The sequence below is a fragment of the Chiloscyllium plagiosum genome, chromosome 7 (assembly GCF_004010195.1).
Source record: "Chiloscyllium plagiosum isolate BGI_BamShark_2017 chromosome 7, ASM401019v2, whole genome shotgun sequence".
In the NCBI taxonomy this organism is placed as follows: domain Eukaryota; kingdom Metazoa; phylum Chordata; class Chondrichthyes; order Orectolobiformes; family Hemiscylliidae; genus Chiloscyllium; species Chiloscyllium plagiosum.
The window spans coordinates 76,629,810-76,644,888 of NC_057716.1; the positions used below are offsets into that span (position 1 = coordinate 76,629,810).

Sequence of the window (15,079 nt, forward strand, 5' to 3'; positions counted from 1 at the left end):
GAGAGGCTATTCTAGACTTGATGCTCAGAAACGAGCCGGGGCAGGTATCAGATCTTGTGGTGGGAGAGCATTTTGATGATAGGGACCACAACTGCCTCACATTCTACATAGCTATAGAGAAGGAGAGGATTAGGCAAAATGGGAGGATATTTAATTCGGGAAGAGGATACTATGATGTGATTAGACATGAGTTAGGAAGCATGGATTGGGAGCAATTGTTCCATGGTAAAGACACTATAGACATGTGGAGACTGTTTAAGGAACAGTTGTTGCAAGTGATGAATAAATATGTCCCTCTGAGACAGGCAAGAAGGGGTAAGATAAAGGAACCTTGGATGACGAGAGCGGTGGAGCTTCTCGTCAAAAGGAAAAAGTTGGCTTACATAAGGTGGAGGAAGCTAGGGTCAAGCTCGGCTCTAGCGGATTACAGGAAGGCGAGGAAGGAGCTCAAATGGTCTGAGGCGAGCCAGGAGGGGGCACGAGAAAGGCTTGGCAGAACGGATTAGGGAGAACACAAAGGCATTTTACACTTATGTGAGGAATAAGAGAATGGTCAAAGAAAGAGTAGGGCCGATCAGGGATAGCATAGGGAATTTGTGTGTAGAGTCTGAGGAGGTAGGGGAAGCCCTAAATGAGTTTTTTGCTTCTGTCTTTATGAAAGAAACAAACTTGGTAGTGAATGAAAACTTTGAAGAGTAGGTGTGCATGCTGGAATGGATATAGATAGAGGAAGCTGATGTGCTGAAAATGTTGTCAAACATTAAGATTGACAAGTCACCAGGCCCGGACCAGATTTGTCCTCGGCTGCTTTGGGAAATGAGAAATGTAATTGCTTCGCCACTTGTGAAGCTCTTTGCATCCTCGCTCTCCACTGGAGTCGTACCTGAGGACTGGAGAGAGGCAAATGTAATTCCTCTCTTCAAGAAAGGAAATAGGGAAATCCCCGGCAAATACAGACCAGTAAGTCTCACGTCTGTCGTCTGCAAGGTGTTAGAAAGGATTCTGAGGGATAGGATTTATGACCATCTGGAAGAACATGGCTTGATTAAATGCAGTCAACACGGCTTTGTGAGGGGCAGCTCATGCCTCAAAAATCTTATCGAGTTCTTTGAGCATGTGACTAGAAAAGTTGATGAGGGTAGAGCTGTGGATGTGGTGTATATGGACTTCAGCAAGGCATTTGATAAGGTTCCCCATGGTCGGTTCATTCAGAAGGTCAGGAGGAATGGGATACAGGAGAACTTAGCTGTCTGGATACAGAATTGGCTGGCCAGCAGAAGACAGTGAGTGGTAATAGAAGGAAAATATTCCGCCTCGAAGTCTGTGGTGAGTGGTGTTCCACAGGGCTCAGTCCTTGGGCCTCTACTGTTTGTAATTTTTATTAATGACTTGGATGAGGGAATTGAAGGATGGGTCAGCACGTTTGCAGACGACACAAAGGTTGGAGGTGTCGTTGACGGTATAGAGGACTGTTGTAGGCTGCAACGGGACATTGACAGGATGCAGAGATGGGCTGAGAGGTGGCAGATGGAGTTCAACCTGGATAAATGCGAGGTGATGCATTTTGGAAGGTCGAATTTGAAAGCTGAGTACAGGATTAAGGATAGGATTCTTGGCCCCTATTATAAGAAAGATGTGGATGCTTTGGAGAGGGTTCAGAGGAGATTTACCAGGATGCTGCCCGGACTGGAGGGCTTATCTTATGAAGAGAGGTTGACTGAGCTCGGACTTTTACATTGGAGAAAAGGAGGAGGAGAGGGGACCCAATTGAGGTATACAAGATAATGAGAGGCATAGATAGAGTCGATAGCAAGAGACTATTTCCCAGGGCAGAAATGACTAACACATGGAGTCATAGTTTTAAGCTTGTTGAAGGAAAGTATAGAGGGGATGTCAGAGGCGGGTTCTTTACACAGAGTTGTGAGAGCATGGAATGCGTTGCCAGCAGCAGTTGTGAAAGCAAGGTTATTGGCGACATTTAAGAGACTACTGGACATGCATATTGTCGCAGAAATTTGAGGGTGCATACATGAGGATCAGTGGTCGGCACAACATCGTGGGCTGAAGGGCCTGTTCTGTGCTGTACTGTTCTATGTTCTATGTATTCAATATGTCAACTAAACACTCCAGCCCAGGCAACATCCTGGTAAATCTCCTCTGCATCCTCTCCTGGTGCAACCACATCCCTCCTATAATGTTGATTCCGGAACTGCATACAATGCTATCACTGTGACCTAACCAGAGTTTTATATAGTTCCAGCATAACCTCCCTGCTCTTAAACTCTGTATACCAGCTAATAAAGGCAAGTATTCCATAAGCTGTCCTAACCACTTTATTTACCTGTCCCATTACTTTTAGGGACCAGTGGACATGCACACTAAGGTCCTCCTGATCCTCAGGGTCCTGCTGTTCATCATGTATTCCCTGGCCTTATTTGTCCTGCACAAGTGGATCACCTCACACTTACCCAGATTGAATTCCATTTACCACTGACCAACCATCCATATCCTTTTGTAATCTAAGGGTAATAGTTGCTCAGAAAAACTCTTTGATCTCCTGGGTAACTATTAAACTGAGCCCTTGGTATCCATCATGAGCTGGCGAACCCAACACCACATGCCCAATGTGGTTCTTTCCCATCTGCAGCCCTACACTAGCACAACATCATCACCACTGGACTAGAATCCACCTCAAACACTCAACCACTTGTTGGCATGCTGCAACCTACCTTTCATCTACTTGGCACCCAATCCCTCCCTAACCTCAACCTGCCTGTCATCCACCCTTACTTTACATACATAACTTTTCACAGTGGCTGTCAAAGAGGCTGTCTGTCGTGTTGTATATTTACATCACAGAACAAGACACATTGACTGCCTCAAAAGGGGTGTAATTTCAGTGATCTTCTGTCCTGTTTGTGACAAGAATTCTCTGGGACTGGCCCTCCCTTGTTTTGTAACACAAAGCTGGGATCCAGAGTTGAGTTCATTTTAAGGATATGTGTGTGTATTTTTGTCAGGCCACTGGAAAACTGCTGCTTTTCGCCACAATGAAAAATCTCAAGATGCAGAAGTCCCAAAACGAAAACTTGACCACCTAACATGGATCATTCAATCATAGATAGTTAAGTTTTTGTTTCTTAAATATAAATAACAGGTAGTGACACTTGAATACAAGTCATTCTCATTGTTATTCCTCCTGATGAACTTTATCATTTGACTTATTTGCAGCCATGCCACAGATGTGATGGAGACAGAAGGCTGGAAGTCGATGATTCACTCCCATCCTCATTTAGTTGCAGAGGCCTTCCGAGCATTGGCGACTGCACAGTGCCCACCATTTGGTATTCCACGCAAACGGTTAAAACAGTCATAATTACACTAGAGGACTGTAGGTACTGATCTCGCTACTGACTTTTGCGTAAAGGCATTTCTACCTTGCACCCATACAAGATGAAGTCCTCATTTACATACAGAGGTCACACCTGAACTTTAACTGTCTTTAATTGCTCTGCTGAAGGATGTGTTCCAGTATGGTCTTCAGCTTTAAATTAGTTTACATGCTTTTCTCTCAGCCACTTAAACAGCCTTAAATGATTTTCATCCTTCCTGTTAAGTTCACATGATTTTAAGTTTCTTTTTTTTTTAAATTAATGTGTGCCTTGTCATTAGACCAGGCTGTGCAAAATTGCATCAGCAGCCATATTGCAGAGCCTTCCATTGAATGACTGGGAAAGGCAAAATAAGTCTTTAACACTTTTCTTAATAACTACTGTCTGTACAAAATTATGGTTGATTCCCAAGGAAATTAATCAATCTGAGCCTGATTGGCTAGATTGGAGCAATATTGCATGTGATTTGATGACTGTCCCCAACCCAGCTTTGCATTATGCATGCTGTTGAAATTCTGCATTACAGCCTGAAAGGGATGTACCATTCAATAGCACGTGTCCTTAATGGCCAGTGGTATATGAAGTACACGGTTGATTTGTGAACCACCATTTTCTTTTTCAGTGTTTGTATACCTTGTTTACAGTTTGGAATTTCTACTGTACAGATTTTATTTTGAGAGTTAAATTCACATTTTTGGCAGAAATGTTAAAGACCTTTGTTATAATTGTGTGAAAATGGTTTGTAATGTTCAGCAACCTTCTAGAACTTGAGATCACATCATAGCTAAAGTCAAAACACTATATCTTTATGCTACCAATGGACCCAAAACAATGGACTAGTTCAGCAATCCACAGTGCAACAGTGTGAAACTTGAATAATGGAAGAGCATTTCTGAAGACTACCCATTTGAAACGCCTAATAAAGATGTTAAGACACTGAAGGTCACTTGATCAAATTAGTTTTTCCAAATATGCTTACAATGTTTCTGTCCCATTCACAATTAAGAGAAATTTCTTGCAAATTTTCTTCTCTGCCCTTCTCTCATGAAGGTGTTGATTCTTTGGGATCCAGGTCCAGGGGTGCTGGTCACCCTCCAGTATCTCATCCAAATGGCTGTTATTATGTGTGAGTGTCATACGGGTATTTAACCGCGGGGGACATCACAGACAAGCCTAATGCTATCCTTGCCTGAGGTCAACACGTGCACTTCCAGTGGGGCTGTCGGATAGTGATCAGATGTGAAAACCCTGGTGATTTTCCATTCCCCTATCCCAGCTGGTGCTTAGACCATTGAAAACACCCTAATTGATGCCCCAGCTAAGATCACTTTACTCAGCACAGACTAGGGATTGAAACTGAGATCTTCCAGGTACTCACTGGATAAACATGCTGAGCCACTGGGGAAGGTAGCCCTTTTAAGAATGAATGGGTATTGTTATCAAGTCATTTGTCTGAGACACTGTGCTAAGGTAACACTGTAGATTTTGTAGAAAACTCCAGTTTCAGGACAGTGATTTGCAATGCCTCAAATTGACTTTACATAGCAATTGATTTGCTTATGTTTTGCTATTTTATTTATTATGCATCAATATATTTCATAAAGCTTATGTTACGTTAAAGAAACTTTGTAAGACTTTATAAATGCAATTGAATGCACTAATTTGTAACAGCGTTCATTTCTGTAGACTATTGTTTTGTGAAAATCATTTTTGTTAGACAAGAGAACTCAACTATTTTTAAAAAAAAAGAAAGGTAAAAGAAGCTGATGGGTTTAAGTTATCAATGTATCTGTTTACCGTCATATCACAAATTCAGAAAGTATGGTTGCATGAACTACACACCATTAAAATTTGAATAAAAACTTAAAATGAGTTTTGAGATGGATGTTCAAAACTAATTGGCATTAATTTTCATGCTCTGAGCAGTTTGAATACAATAATCTGTTTTAAATTAGTAAAACCTATTTTCTACTTGTTTGCTGAAGTGTTTATTTCAGGCAGATCAAAACAAAATAATGTTGCCTTCTGATATATTTATTCCTGATTTCATAAGAACTGCAACTGTCCACCTCCATCTACTTTGATGGGAGAACAAGAATATTCTGGGGTGTAGATTGTTTCATAGTTGACGGAAATGCAACACTGCCAGATGGAAGCTATCGTTGTGCAGGGCAAAATTTAATTCATCCACTTTGAGTTTCTTTCTTTTGTGATTTCTAATATTCGCTTTGATCCCAGCTGAATAGAGGTGCTCCATCTAGTGACTGAACCACAAACTAATAACTTTTTCCATTGAAAATAAATTCCAGAGACCAGGGATCTAAATTTTAAACTGGGTGGACCATCATCAGATGGAGTTTAATGTGGATAAGTGTGAGATCATCCATTTTGGTTGGAAGAATAGAAATAGCAACTTATTATCTAAATGGAGAGAAATGTCTGAGTGCTTCAGTACATAGGGATCTGGGTGTTCTCATGCATAAATGCAGAAAACTAGTACAGGTACAGCAGGTAATTACAAAGGCAAATGGAATCTTGGCATTTATTACTAATTGAAGAGTAATGGGTTAAAGAGTTATGGAGAGCGGGCAGGAAAGTGCACTTAAGGCCAAGATGAGATCAGCCATGATCGTACTGAATGGCAGGGCAGCTTCATGAGGCTGATTTGCGTACTTGTGTTCCCAGCTCTTATGTTCTCAATGGAACGGCTTCATTTCCAAAAGAGGTTCTTGGTGGCCTGCCTAAAAATTGAGGGTCAGAGTGGGAATATGATGACACAGATGTATTGGAGGCCTGTGGGAATTATTAGTGGAAATTAAAGATAAAAGTTGTATGGGGGAGCAAAGGAGCTATTGCAATTAGCAGCAGGAACAGCAGAGACCCTCGTGAAGACTGAGCGCTGACTTCGACTTTACCAAACCCAAAAGAAATTCTGAGGAAAATAATTTTTTAAATATTATCTTGTGTTGTTTTAGCACCTCCTACCTTGATTTTTTTTTTGTCATATTACAAAGTGTGCAACACTCACCAAGTCTTCAAAGTGTGATTCAGACCCTTTGGCTCATCAAGTCTGCACCAACATAACTACCAATAAAGATGTGCTCATCCCAATTTCCTGCACCTGTCCCACATCCCTAAATGTTATGATATCTCAAATGCTCATCCGTGTTTTTATTTTAAATTATAAGGTTTCTGGCCTCCTCCATCTTCCCAGGGAGTGCATTCCAGATTCTCAACATCCGCTGAGTTAAAAACCTTTCCCCAAATCCCCTCTGAATCTCCTGTCCCTTACCTTAAAACTTTGCCCTCTTGTGATTCACCCCTCAATCAAGGGGAATTTCTGCTTTCTATTCACCCTGTCCATACCATTCATAATCATACACACCTCAATCTTGTCCCCCTTTCAATCTTCTTTGCTCAAAAGAAAACAATCCAAGCCTTTAGTCTGGCCTTATAGCTCAGTTTCTCCATCCCAGACAATATTTTAGTGGACCTCCTCTATCCTCCTCTACTGCTATCACATCCTTCTTGTAGTGAGGTGACCATAATTCTAGCTGTGGCCTAACCAATGCTCTGTACAACTCCAACATTATTTCCTTACTGTTATATTCTATGCCACAATTGATGAAAACAAGTGTCTGATATGCTTAACTATCCTATTGACATGCTGTGCCAACTTCAGAGATCTGTGAATAATTACCCCAAAATCCTTCTGTGCCATTAAACTACACAGCGTCCTGCCATTCATCTTATTTCTTCTTCCAAAGTGCATCATCTCATACTTATCAACCTACAACCATCTTCTTTGCTATTAGCCACTCTATCAATCTTGGTGTCATCTGCAAATTTTCTTTAACCTTCCTGCACATTTTCAATCTATATAATTTATGTATATAACAAAGAATAAGGGTCCCAGTTCTTATCCTTGTGATACACTGCTGGACACCAGCCTTCAGTCACTTAAAAAGCCTTCTAATTCTACCCTTTGAGTCCTATTACTCAGCGAGTTTCTGATCTATCTCGCCAAGTTTCCCTCAATTCCATGTGCTTTAACCTTTGCTAAAATCCATATAAACTGAACATCCCTCATCCACATACTTGGTCACATTTTCAGACACTTATAACAGATTTATAAGGCATTGCCACTCTTTGACAAAGCCATGCTGACTATCTCTAATTAACCCCATGCCTTTTCAAGTTGGTATTTAGAATTTTTTCCAGTTGCTTCCCGACCACTGATGGGAGACTCACCGGTCTGTAATTTCCTGGTTCTTCTCTACAACCCTTCTTGAAAAGTGGAACCAAACAAGCCGTTTTTGTCCTGGGGCACTTCCCCCATGGCCAGAGAGGAAATTTTAAAAATTGTGACAGAGCCCCGACAGGACCCAGGGTTACAATTCATCCGGGCCAAGGGATTTATCCATTTTAAGCCCGTCGGAGCTTCCAGTACCTCCCCATTTTGTGTTAAACTGTACAAGTTCCTCACTGTCCCTTGTCCTGATTTCTGAACCTACGTTCTCCATTTTTCAGAGTGAATACCAAAGAGAAGTATTCATTTAACACCCTTCTAATATCCTGCGGCTTCACACACAGGTTGCCTCCTTGGTCCCTAATGGACACTACTCCTTCCCTGGTTAGCCTCTTCCCTTTGATGTATTTATCTTATGATTCTCCCAACTCCTGTTCACAAGTCCTTTTAGCTCCTCTAATTGCTTTCTTAAGTTTCCTCCTACCTTACTGTATTTCTCTAGGGCCATAGCTGAATTGCTCTCTTTGGATTAGGTAAAACTCTTCCCTTCCTCATCCAGTACTGAATTGTCCTCGACACCCAGGGTTCTCTGAATTCATTGCTCCTACATTTCCCTCTAAAGGGTACAGGTTGGACCTGTACTGTCCCCAGCTCTGTTATGAATGCCCCCCAACTACTCTGCTGTAGACTTACCTGCAAGGTGCTGTTCCTCGTCAATTGTGGCCAGATTCTGCTTTATTTTAATAAAATCTGCCTTCCCCCAATCCAAAGCCATCTTTTCAGGTCATCTGTTTCTTTGTCCAAAACAAATTTGAACCATACCATGTTGCAGTCAATACCACTAAAAGGTTCCCCGAGTGCCACATCGAACACTTGTCCAACTTCCTTTCCCAGAACCAGGTCCAGTGATGTGACATCCTCTGTTGGCCTTCTACATATTGATATAAACACTTCCCCGGATTCATTTCAAGAAATCCAACCCCTCTAAACCCTCAACACTGACTATCCCAAATTATGTTGGAAAAGTTGAAATTCTCTTGTACAGTTACCCAATTATTAAACTTACAACCTCTGTGAACTGTCAACATATTGTTACCATTATTTTCTGCTGACTCTGGGGACCTATAACGCACTCCCAATAAAATGGCTACTACCCTTAATGCTCCTAAATTCTATCCACAAAGCATCATTTGAGGATCTTTCAAAATACTATCTTTCCTTATTGCAGTAATTGACTACTTAATTAATTGTGTTATATCACTACCCTTTACACCCTCCCCTGTCATTTAAAGATCCTATAGACCAGAATGTCGTTGCGAGTCCTGCACTTCCCTCAACCATGTTTTTGTGATGACAATACTATCCAACTTCCATGTGTTAATCCACACTATTGACTCATGGGTCTTATCTATTATACACCGAGTATTAAAGAAAAGACATCCAGCCTTGCCTTACTCTCTTGACTCTCATCATAGATGAACTCACTGTGACTAGCTTCCTTTGCTAGATGTGTCTCTGTTTTATTGATATTCTGTGTCCTCTCTCCTGCCAACAGCACAAATAAACTGCAAGGATGTTGACCTCAAAGTAGTTCGGTGTAAGCTGTCCCATTTGTAATGTCCCACCTTCCTCAAAAATAGTCCCAGTGATGCAGGAAACTACAATCCCTCCCTCTTGCACCAATACTTGAGCTACACATTCATCTGCCTTCTTTTTGTTTTTCAATACTTGCTCGCACGTGGCACCAAGAGTAATCCAGAGATTACGATCAGTGAGGTCTGACTTTTTAATCTACTGCCTAGTTCCCTGAATTTTTGATGCAAGACCTTATTCCTAACTTTGTCCATGTCAATGGTACCAACATGTACTGTGCCTTCGAACTCATCACTCTACCCTTTCAGGATGCCCTGCAGTTATTCATTGGCATCCATGACCTTGGCACCAGGGAGGCAACACACCACCTGGAGTTATGGTTTCAGCTGCAGAAACGCCTGGCTGGTCCCCTAACTAAATAATCCCTATCACCCTTGTTGTTCCTTACCCCAGTCTGTTTAGTATTGAGATCAGTTATTTTCTTTTCAAGGTTATTGCAACACAAAATTAAACTTGTGAAACATTCTTCTGTTTTGTTGTGCTCAGGGTCAAAGATGTTGGAAATTACAGAGTGAATGATAAAAATGAATTGGAAGATTTTTGTTTTTAAGTCCAAACAACACTACAAATGCCAGTAGGATATTTGTTGCCTTCCAAATGTTATGTAATGTTTCAAGGTGGATCGTTCAGTAACAAGTAGAGTACCAAAGAAATTTGTGTTCTTTCATTGCACTGAAATTAATATCAGTACTTTGGAAATAAATTACTCCCATCTGAGATTAGCTTTGTTGAATTAAATAATTAAAACAACTTTATGAAAAAAAATTAAAGCTACTAGAAACTAGAGACTTAGGTATTGTTAATGGCTTGATTTGAATTACTGCTAGCATCTAAAAGTCCCTGTGCTGCTGTACTGCCACTAACAAACCTCCTTCTAGTTCAGGATTATCAGTCATTTTGACAGTTATTTGTGACAATCTTATCAAGGAAAGGAACCTGAAGAGATTTACTAACGTTCTTAAGAATCAAAAATTAAAAGCTACTTAAAGAATCCACTTTTACTGATTAAACTGCTATACTGAAAAGCCTGCATCTGAAGCAAAGCTTATATAAATAGTGTCCTAGGCTCAACCGTCTTTAACTGCTTTATAAACAGCCTTTCCATCAATGAAAGGTCAGAAATGGGGATGTTTGCTGATTGAATTGCAACTTGGACCATTCACAATTTTTCAGATACTGAGGCAATCTTTATTCATGCAGCATGATGTTAAAAACATGTAAGGATGAACTTATGAATATCAAGTAATATTTTTCCCAAGCAAGTTCCAGACAATTAGCATTTCTGACGAGAGAGAGAATATGACTATTTACCTTTGACATTCCTTAACACTATTATCACTGAATCCCCTACAATCAACATCCTGGGAGCCTAAGCATTGACTACAAACAGATTGGACCACCATGTAAATATTGTCACTCCAAAAGCAAGTCTGGCTGGAAGTTCAGTGGAAAATAACCCACCTCCTAACTTTCACATCTTCAAGGCATAGGTCAGCTGTACAATGAAATACCTTTCTGAATAAGTACAGCTCCAGTAGCACTCAAGTCTCAATATCATATAAGACAAAGTAGTCCATTTAATCAGCATCCCATCAATGTTTACCTTCAATGTTTACTGGCCCAGAGGAATATGTGTAGTATTGCTAAGACACAAAGCAGCAACTTGTTATGGTTGCTTCTACAGTAGCTTCCAAACCTGTCACCTGTACCACCCAAAAGGAGACATGGGAACACTACTGCCTGCTTGTTCCCCTCCAAGTCAAATACTGTACTAACTTAAAACAATATTGCTGATCCACAGTCTTGGGTACTCATCCTAGAACTCCCTTCTTAGCAGCATGGTCAAGTAACCTACACCATGTACGCTGTAATAGTTCAACATAGTAGCTGACCAACACCTTCTCAAGTTAAGTCAGAATCAGAAAATTAGTGAGTTTTGAGAAGATTTCTAGCTCAGGTTGAGGTTCTGGATGTAGGTTTGCTTGCTGAGTTGGAAGGTCCATTTCCAGATGTTTCGTCCCCCTACTAGGTAACATTTTCAGTGGCCTCCAGGTGAAGCACTGCTGATGATTCCTGCTTTCTATTTATATGTTTGGGTTTCTTTGGGTTGTTCATGTTCATGTATCCTGGACGCTTGACAAGTCATTCTAAATCGAGACTACATTAAAAAAGCAACACATTACTTACAGATACCAACACTTATCAACAATTGGTGATAAGACACCACCCCACAACTAGAGAACTGAATCACAGCCCTACTAAAAAAAAACTTCAGAAATCTGGAGAAATAAATAAGACTGACTTCTAAAAAATGAAACCAGACGGATCCAACACACCACGCTTCTACGGATTATCCAGAATTCACAAATCAAGAGCCCCCCTCAGACCTATAATCTCACTACCTGGAACACCAACGTACAGAATGGCCAAGGAGCTACACCAAAGACTAAAATACTTAGTAGAAGGCTCACGCCACTCCATCCACTCCACCCAAGAATGAATGAAGACCATCAAAGACACTAAGATAGAAGAGGATGAAATAATGGTCTCCTTTGATGTTACAGCGCTGTTTACATCAATCAACATTAACCTGGCCAAGGAAACACTGACTGCACTATGAGAAGACCCAAAGACACATACATCAAACCCCACTAACTTCATCAGCAAGGACAATATCGCCAAGCTAGTAGACCTTTACCTTACCACGCACTTCACCTTCAACAACAAAACCAGGATACATGAACATCAACCAGCCACAAAACGACATGACCTTCTCTCACTGGTATCCTTACATACAGATAAGGACACCACTTCTAATGGGACAGCGCATCCATCCAAGGACAAGCCAAACGGAGACACACATGAGAACTCCGAGAAGCATGGCATTTCAACCGGAATTCCATCAACAAACGCATTGAGTTTGACCCATCTACTGCCCCCTGAGAAAAAGAATGGGAAATGACATCACCACAGGAAATGACATCACTAACCCAAAGAAATCCAAACATATAAATAGAAAGCAGGAATCATCAACAGTGTTTTGTCTGGAGGTCCACTGAAGATGTTACCCAGTAGGGTGACGAAATGTGTGGAAATGAACCTTCCAGCTCAGTGAGCAAACCTACATCCAGAACCAGTGAATGGCCATAGCACCGAAATTTGGTCTGTCATAATCACGCCAGCTTTATGCAAGAACAACTCAGTTTGTTGTCCCATGCCAATTCACCAAAGCTGTACAAAGCTTTTCAGATAGTTAACAACTTCCTTTTTGAAAACTGTGATTGAATCAGTCTCTACCACATCCATACTCTCAGGTAGTGCTTTTCCAGTCCAGTAACTTGGTGCATGAAAATGTTACTTGTGTCATCTCTGGTTCATTTGGCAATTGCCTTAAACTGACATCTATAATGCTTTGTACCCTCCTCCAATGATGTGACGATGCTGCTCCTTTGACAAGAGGAGACATAAATCCAAAGGTTTCGATATGTCTGGGTTTATCTACTTGAAGAAGCTTGTAAGTTTTGAAAAAAGAAACACTTGAACAATGGAAGTGGAGTGGCCGGTTCTCCAAGCTGAGTTTGACTCTGGTTTGTTTTGGTTTTCACAGTCTGGCTGTTCAGAGCCACGGGTTAGTTAAAGCTAGGGAATCCAAAGAAACAGCTACAGTGGAAGGAGGTTCCATGCTAAATCTTTCTGCCATCTTTGTCTCCTGTAAGAACCTGTGTCTGATTTTTACCTTTTTGCCAAGGAGGTGTTTACGGGGACTGTTGCAGGAATTTGGAAGAGCATCATTACGTTGGGATAGTCTGTTGGGTTTTCAGATCGGTTAAGTTATTCTGCATTATGTATTCTTGTTCTAGATTGTTTTATGTTTCATTCAGCATTCTGTAAATAAATTATGTTTTGTTTAAAACTGAGGGGCTTTGACCAGCTGCAACTCTCCTGGAATATCCACTTCACACCTGCTCAAAACAACTAGAAAAAAATAGGGTCTGGACTTCCTTCTTGAAATGTTTCGAGGGGGGTCTTACCTGGTCTATAACAATGTGCACAACGGTTTTTTCTTTATCTTTTCTGTCCAAATCTTCATTATTTTGAATGCCCTATTAAATTTCCTTCTCTTTGGATATGTTGAAAAAAATACAATTCAAGTTGTTCAGTCCTGGAGCCCTTGTCATAACTTTTATCTCAAATACAGATGCTAAGTTAAAATGTGGCAATTGCAGATGGGTGCTGACAAAACCTGGAGTGTTATTACCAGAACTATTGATAAGCAGACATACTGGGATAAAAACGACTGGGTAAAAACAATGACTGCGGATGCTGGAGACCAGAGTTTAGATTAGAGTGGTGCTGGAAAAGCACAGCAGGTCAGGCAGCATCTGAGGAGCAGTAAAATCGATGTTTCGAGCAAAGGCCCTTCATCAGGAATACAGGCAGAGTGCCTGAAGGATGGAAAGATAAATGAGAGCAGGGTGGGGGTGGGGAGAAAGTAGCATAGAGTACAATAGGTGAGTTGGGGAGGGGATGAAGGTCATACGTCAGGGAGGAGGGTGGAGTGGATACGTGGAAAAGAAGATAGGCAGGTAGGACAAGTCATGGGGACAGTGCTGAGCTGGAAGTTTGGAGCTGGGGTGAGGTGGGGGAAGGGAAAATGAGGAAACTGGTGAAGTCCACATTGATGCCCTGGGGTTGAAGTGTTCCGAAGCGGAAGATGAGGCGTTCTTCCTCCAGGCGTCGGGTGGTGAGGGAGCGGCGGTGAAGGAGGCCCAGGACCTCCATGTCCTCGGCAGAGTGGGAGGGGGAGTTGAAATGTTGGGCCACAGGGCGGTGTGGTTGATTGGTGCGGGTGTCTCAGAGATGTTCCCTAAAGCGCCCTGCTAGATGGCGTCCAGTCTCCCCAATGTAGAGGAGACCACATCGGGAGCAACGGATACAATAAATGATATTGGTGGATGTGCAGGTAAAACTGATAGATGTGGAAGGCTCCTCTGGGGCCTTGAATGGAGGTGTGGGCGCATGTTTTGCAATTCCTGCAGTGGCAGGGGAAGGTGCCAGGATGGGAGAGTGGGTTGTAGGGGGGCGTGGACCTGACCAGGTAGTCACGAAGGGAATGGGCTTTGCGGAAGGCGTAGGGAGGGAAATATATCCCTGGTGGCGGGGTGCATTTGGAGGTGGCAGAAATGTCGGCAGATGATGTGGTTTATGCGAAGGTTGATAGGATGGAAGGTGAGCACCAGGAGGGTTCTATCCTTGTTACGGTTGGAGGGGTGGGGTCTGAGGGCGGAGGTGCGGGATGTGGACGAGATGCGTTGGAGGACATCTTTAACCATGTGGGAAGGGAAATTGCATTCTCTAAAGAAGGAGGCCATCTGGTGTGTTCTGTGGTGGAACTGGTCCTCCTGGGAGCAGATACAGCAGAGGCGGAGGAGTTGGGAATAGGTGATGGCATTTTTGCAGGAGGTGGGGTGGGATGAGGTGTAATCCAGGTAGCTGTGGGAGTCGGTGGGTTTGTAAAAAAATGTTGGTATCAAGTCGGTCGTCATTAATGGAGATGAAGAGGTCCTGGAAGGGGAGGGAGGTGTCAGAGATGGTCCAAGTAAATTTAAGGTCAGGGTGGAATGTACTGGTGAAGTTGATGAATTGCTCAACCTCCTCACGGGAGCACACGGTGGCGCCAATGCAGTCATCACTGTAGCGGAGGAAGAGGTGGGGTGTGGTGCCGTGTAATTATGGAAGATGGACTGTTCTACGTAGCCAACAAAGAGACAGGCATAGCTGGGGC

At 42.1% G+C, this 15,079-nt stretch overlaps 1 protein-coding gene across 5 annotated transcripts in view; it reads left to right on the forward strand.

The window, feature by feature from the left end:
• LOC122551719 (speckle-type POZ protein-like A) overlaps nt 1-4,367 on the forward strand; it is a 213,542-nt gene extending 209,175 nt beyond the window's left edge. For 4 of the 5 annotated variants that reach the window (XM_043694074.1, XM_043694076.1, XM_043694075.1 and 1 more), the window contains one exon: nt 3,232-4,367. In XM_043694074.1, the coding sequence (XP_043550009.1) occupies nt 3,232-3,376 (145 nt within the window). In that variant the 3' untranslated portion in view covers nt 3,377-4,367. The other variant, XM_043694078.1, reaches the window with a different exon arrangement.
• Nucleotides 4,368-15,079: the final 10,712 nt, after the last annotated feature.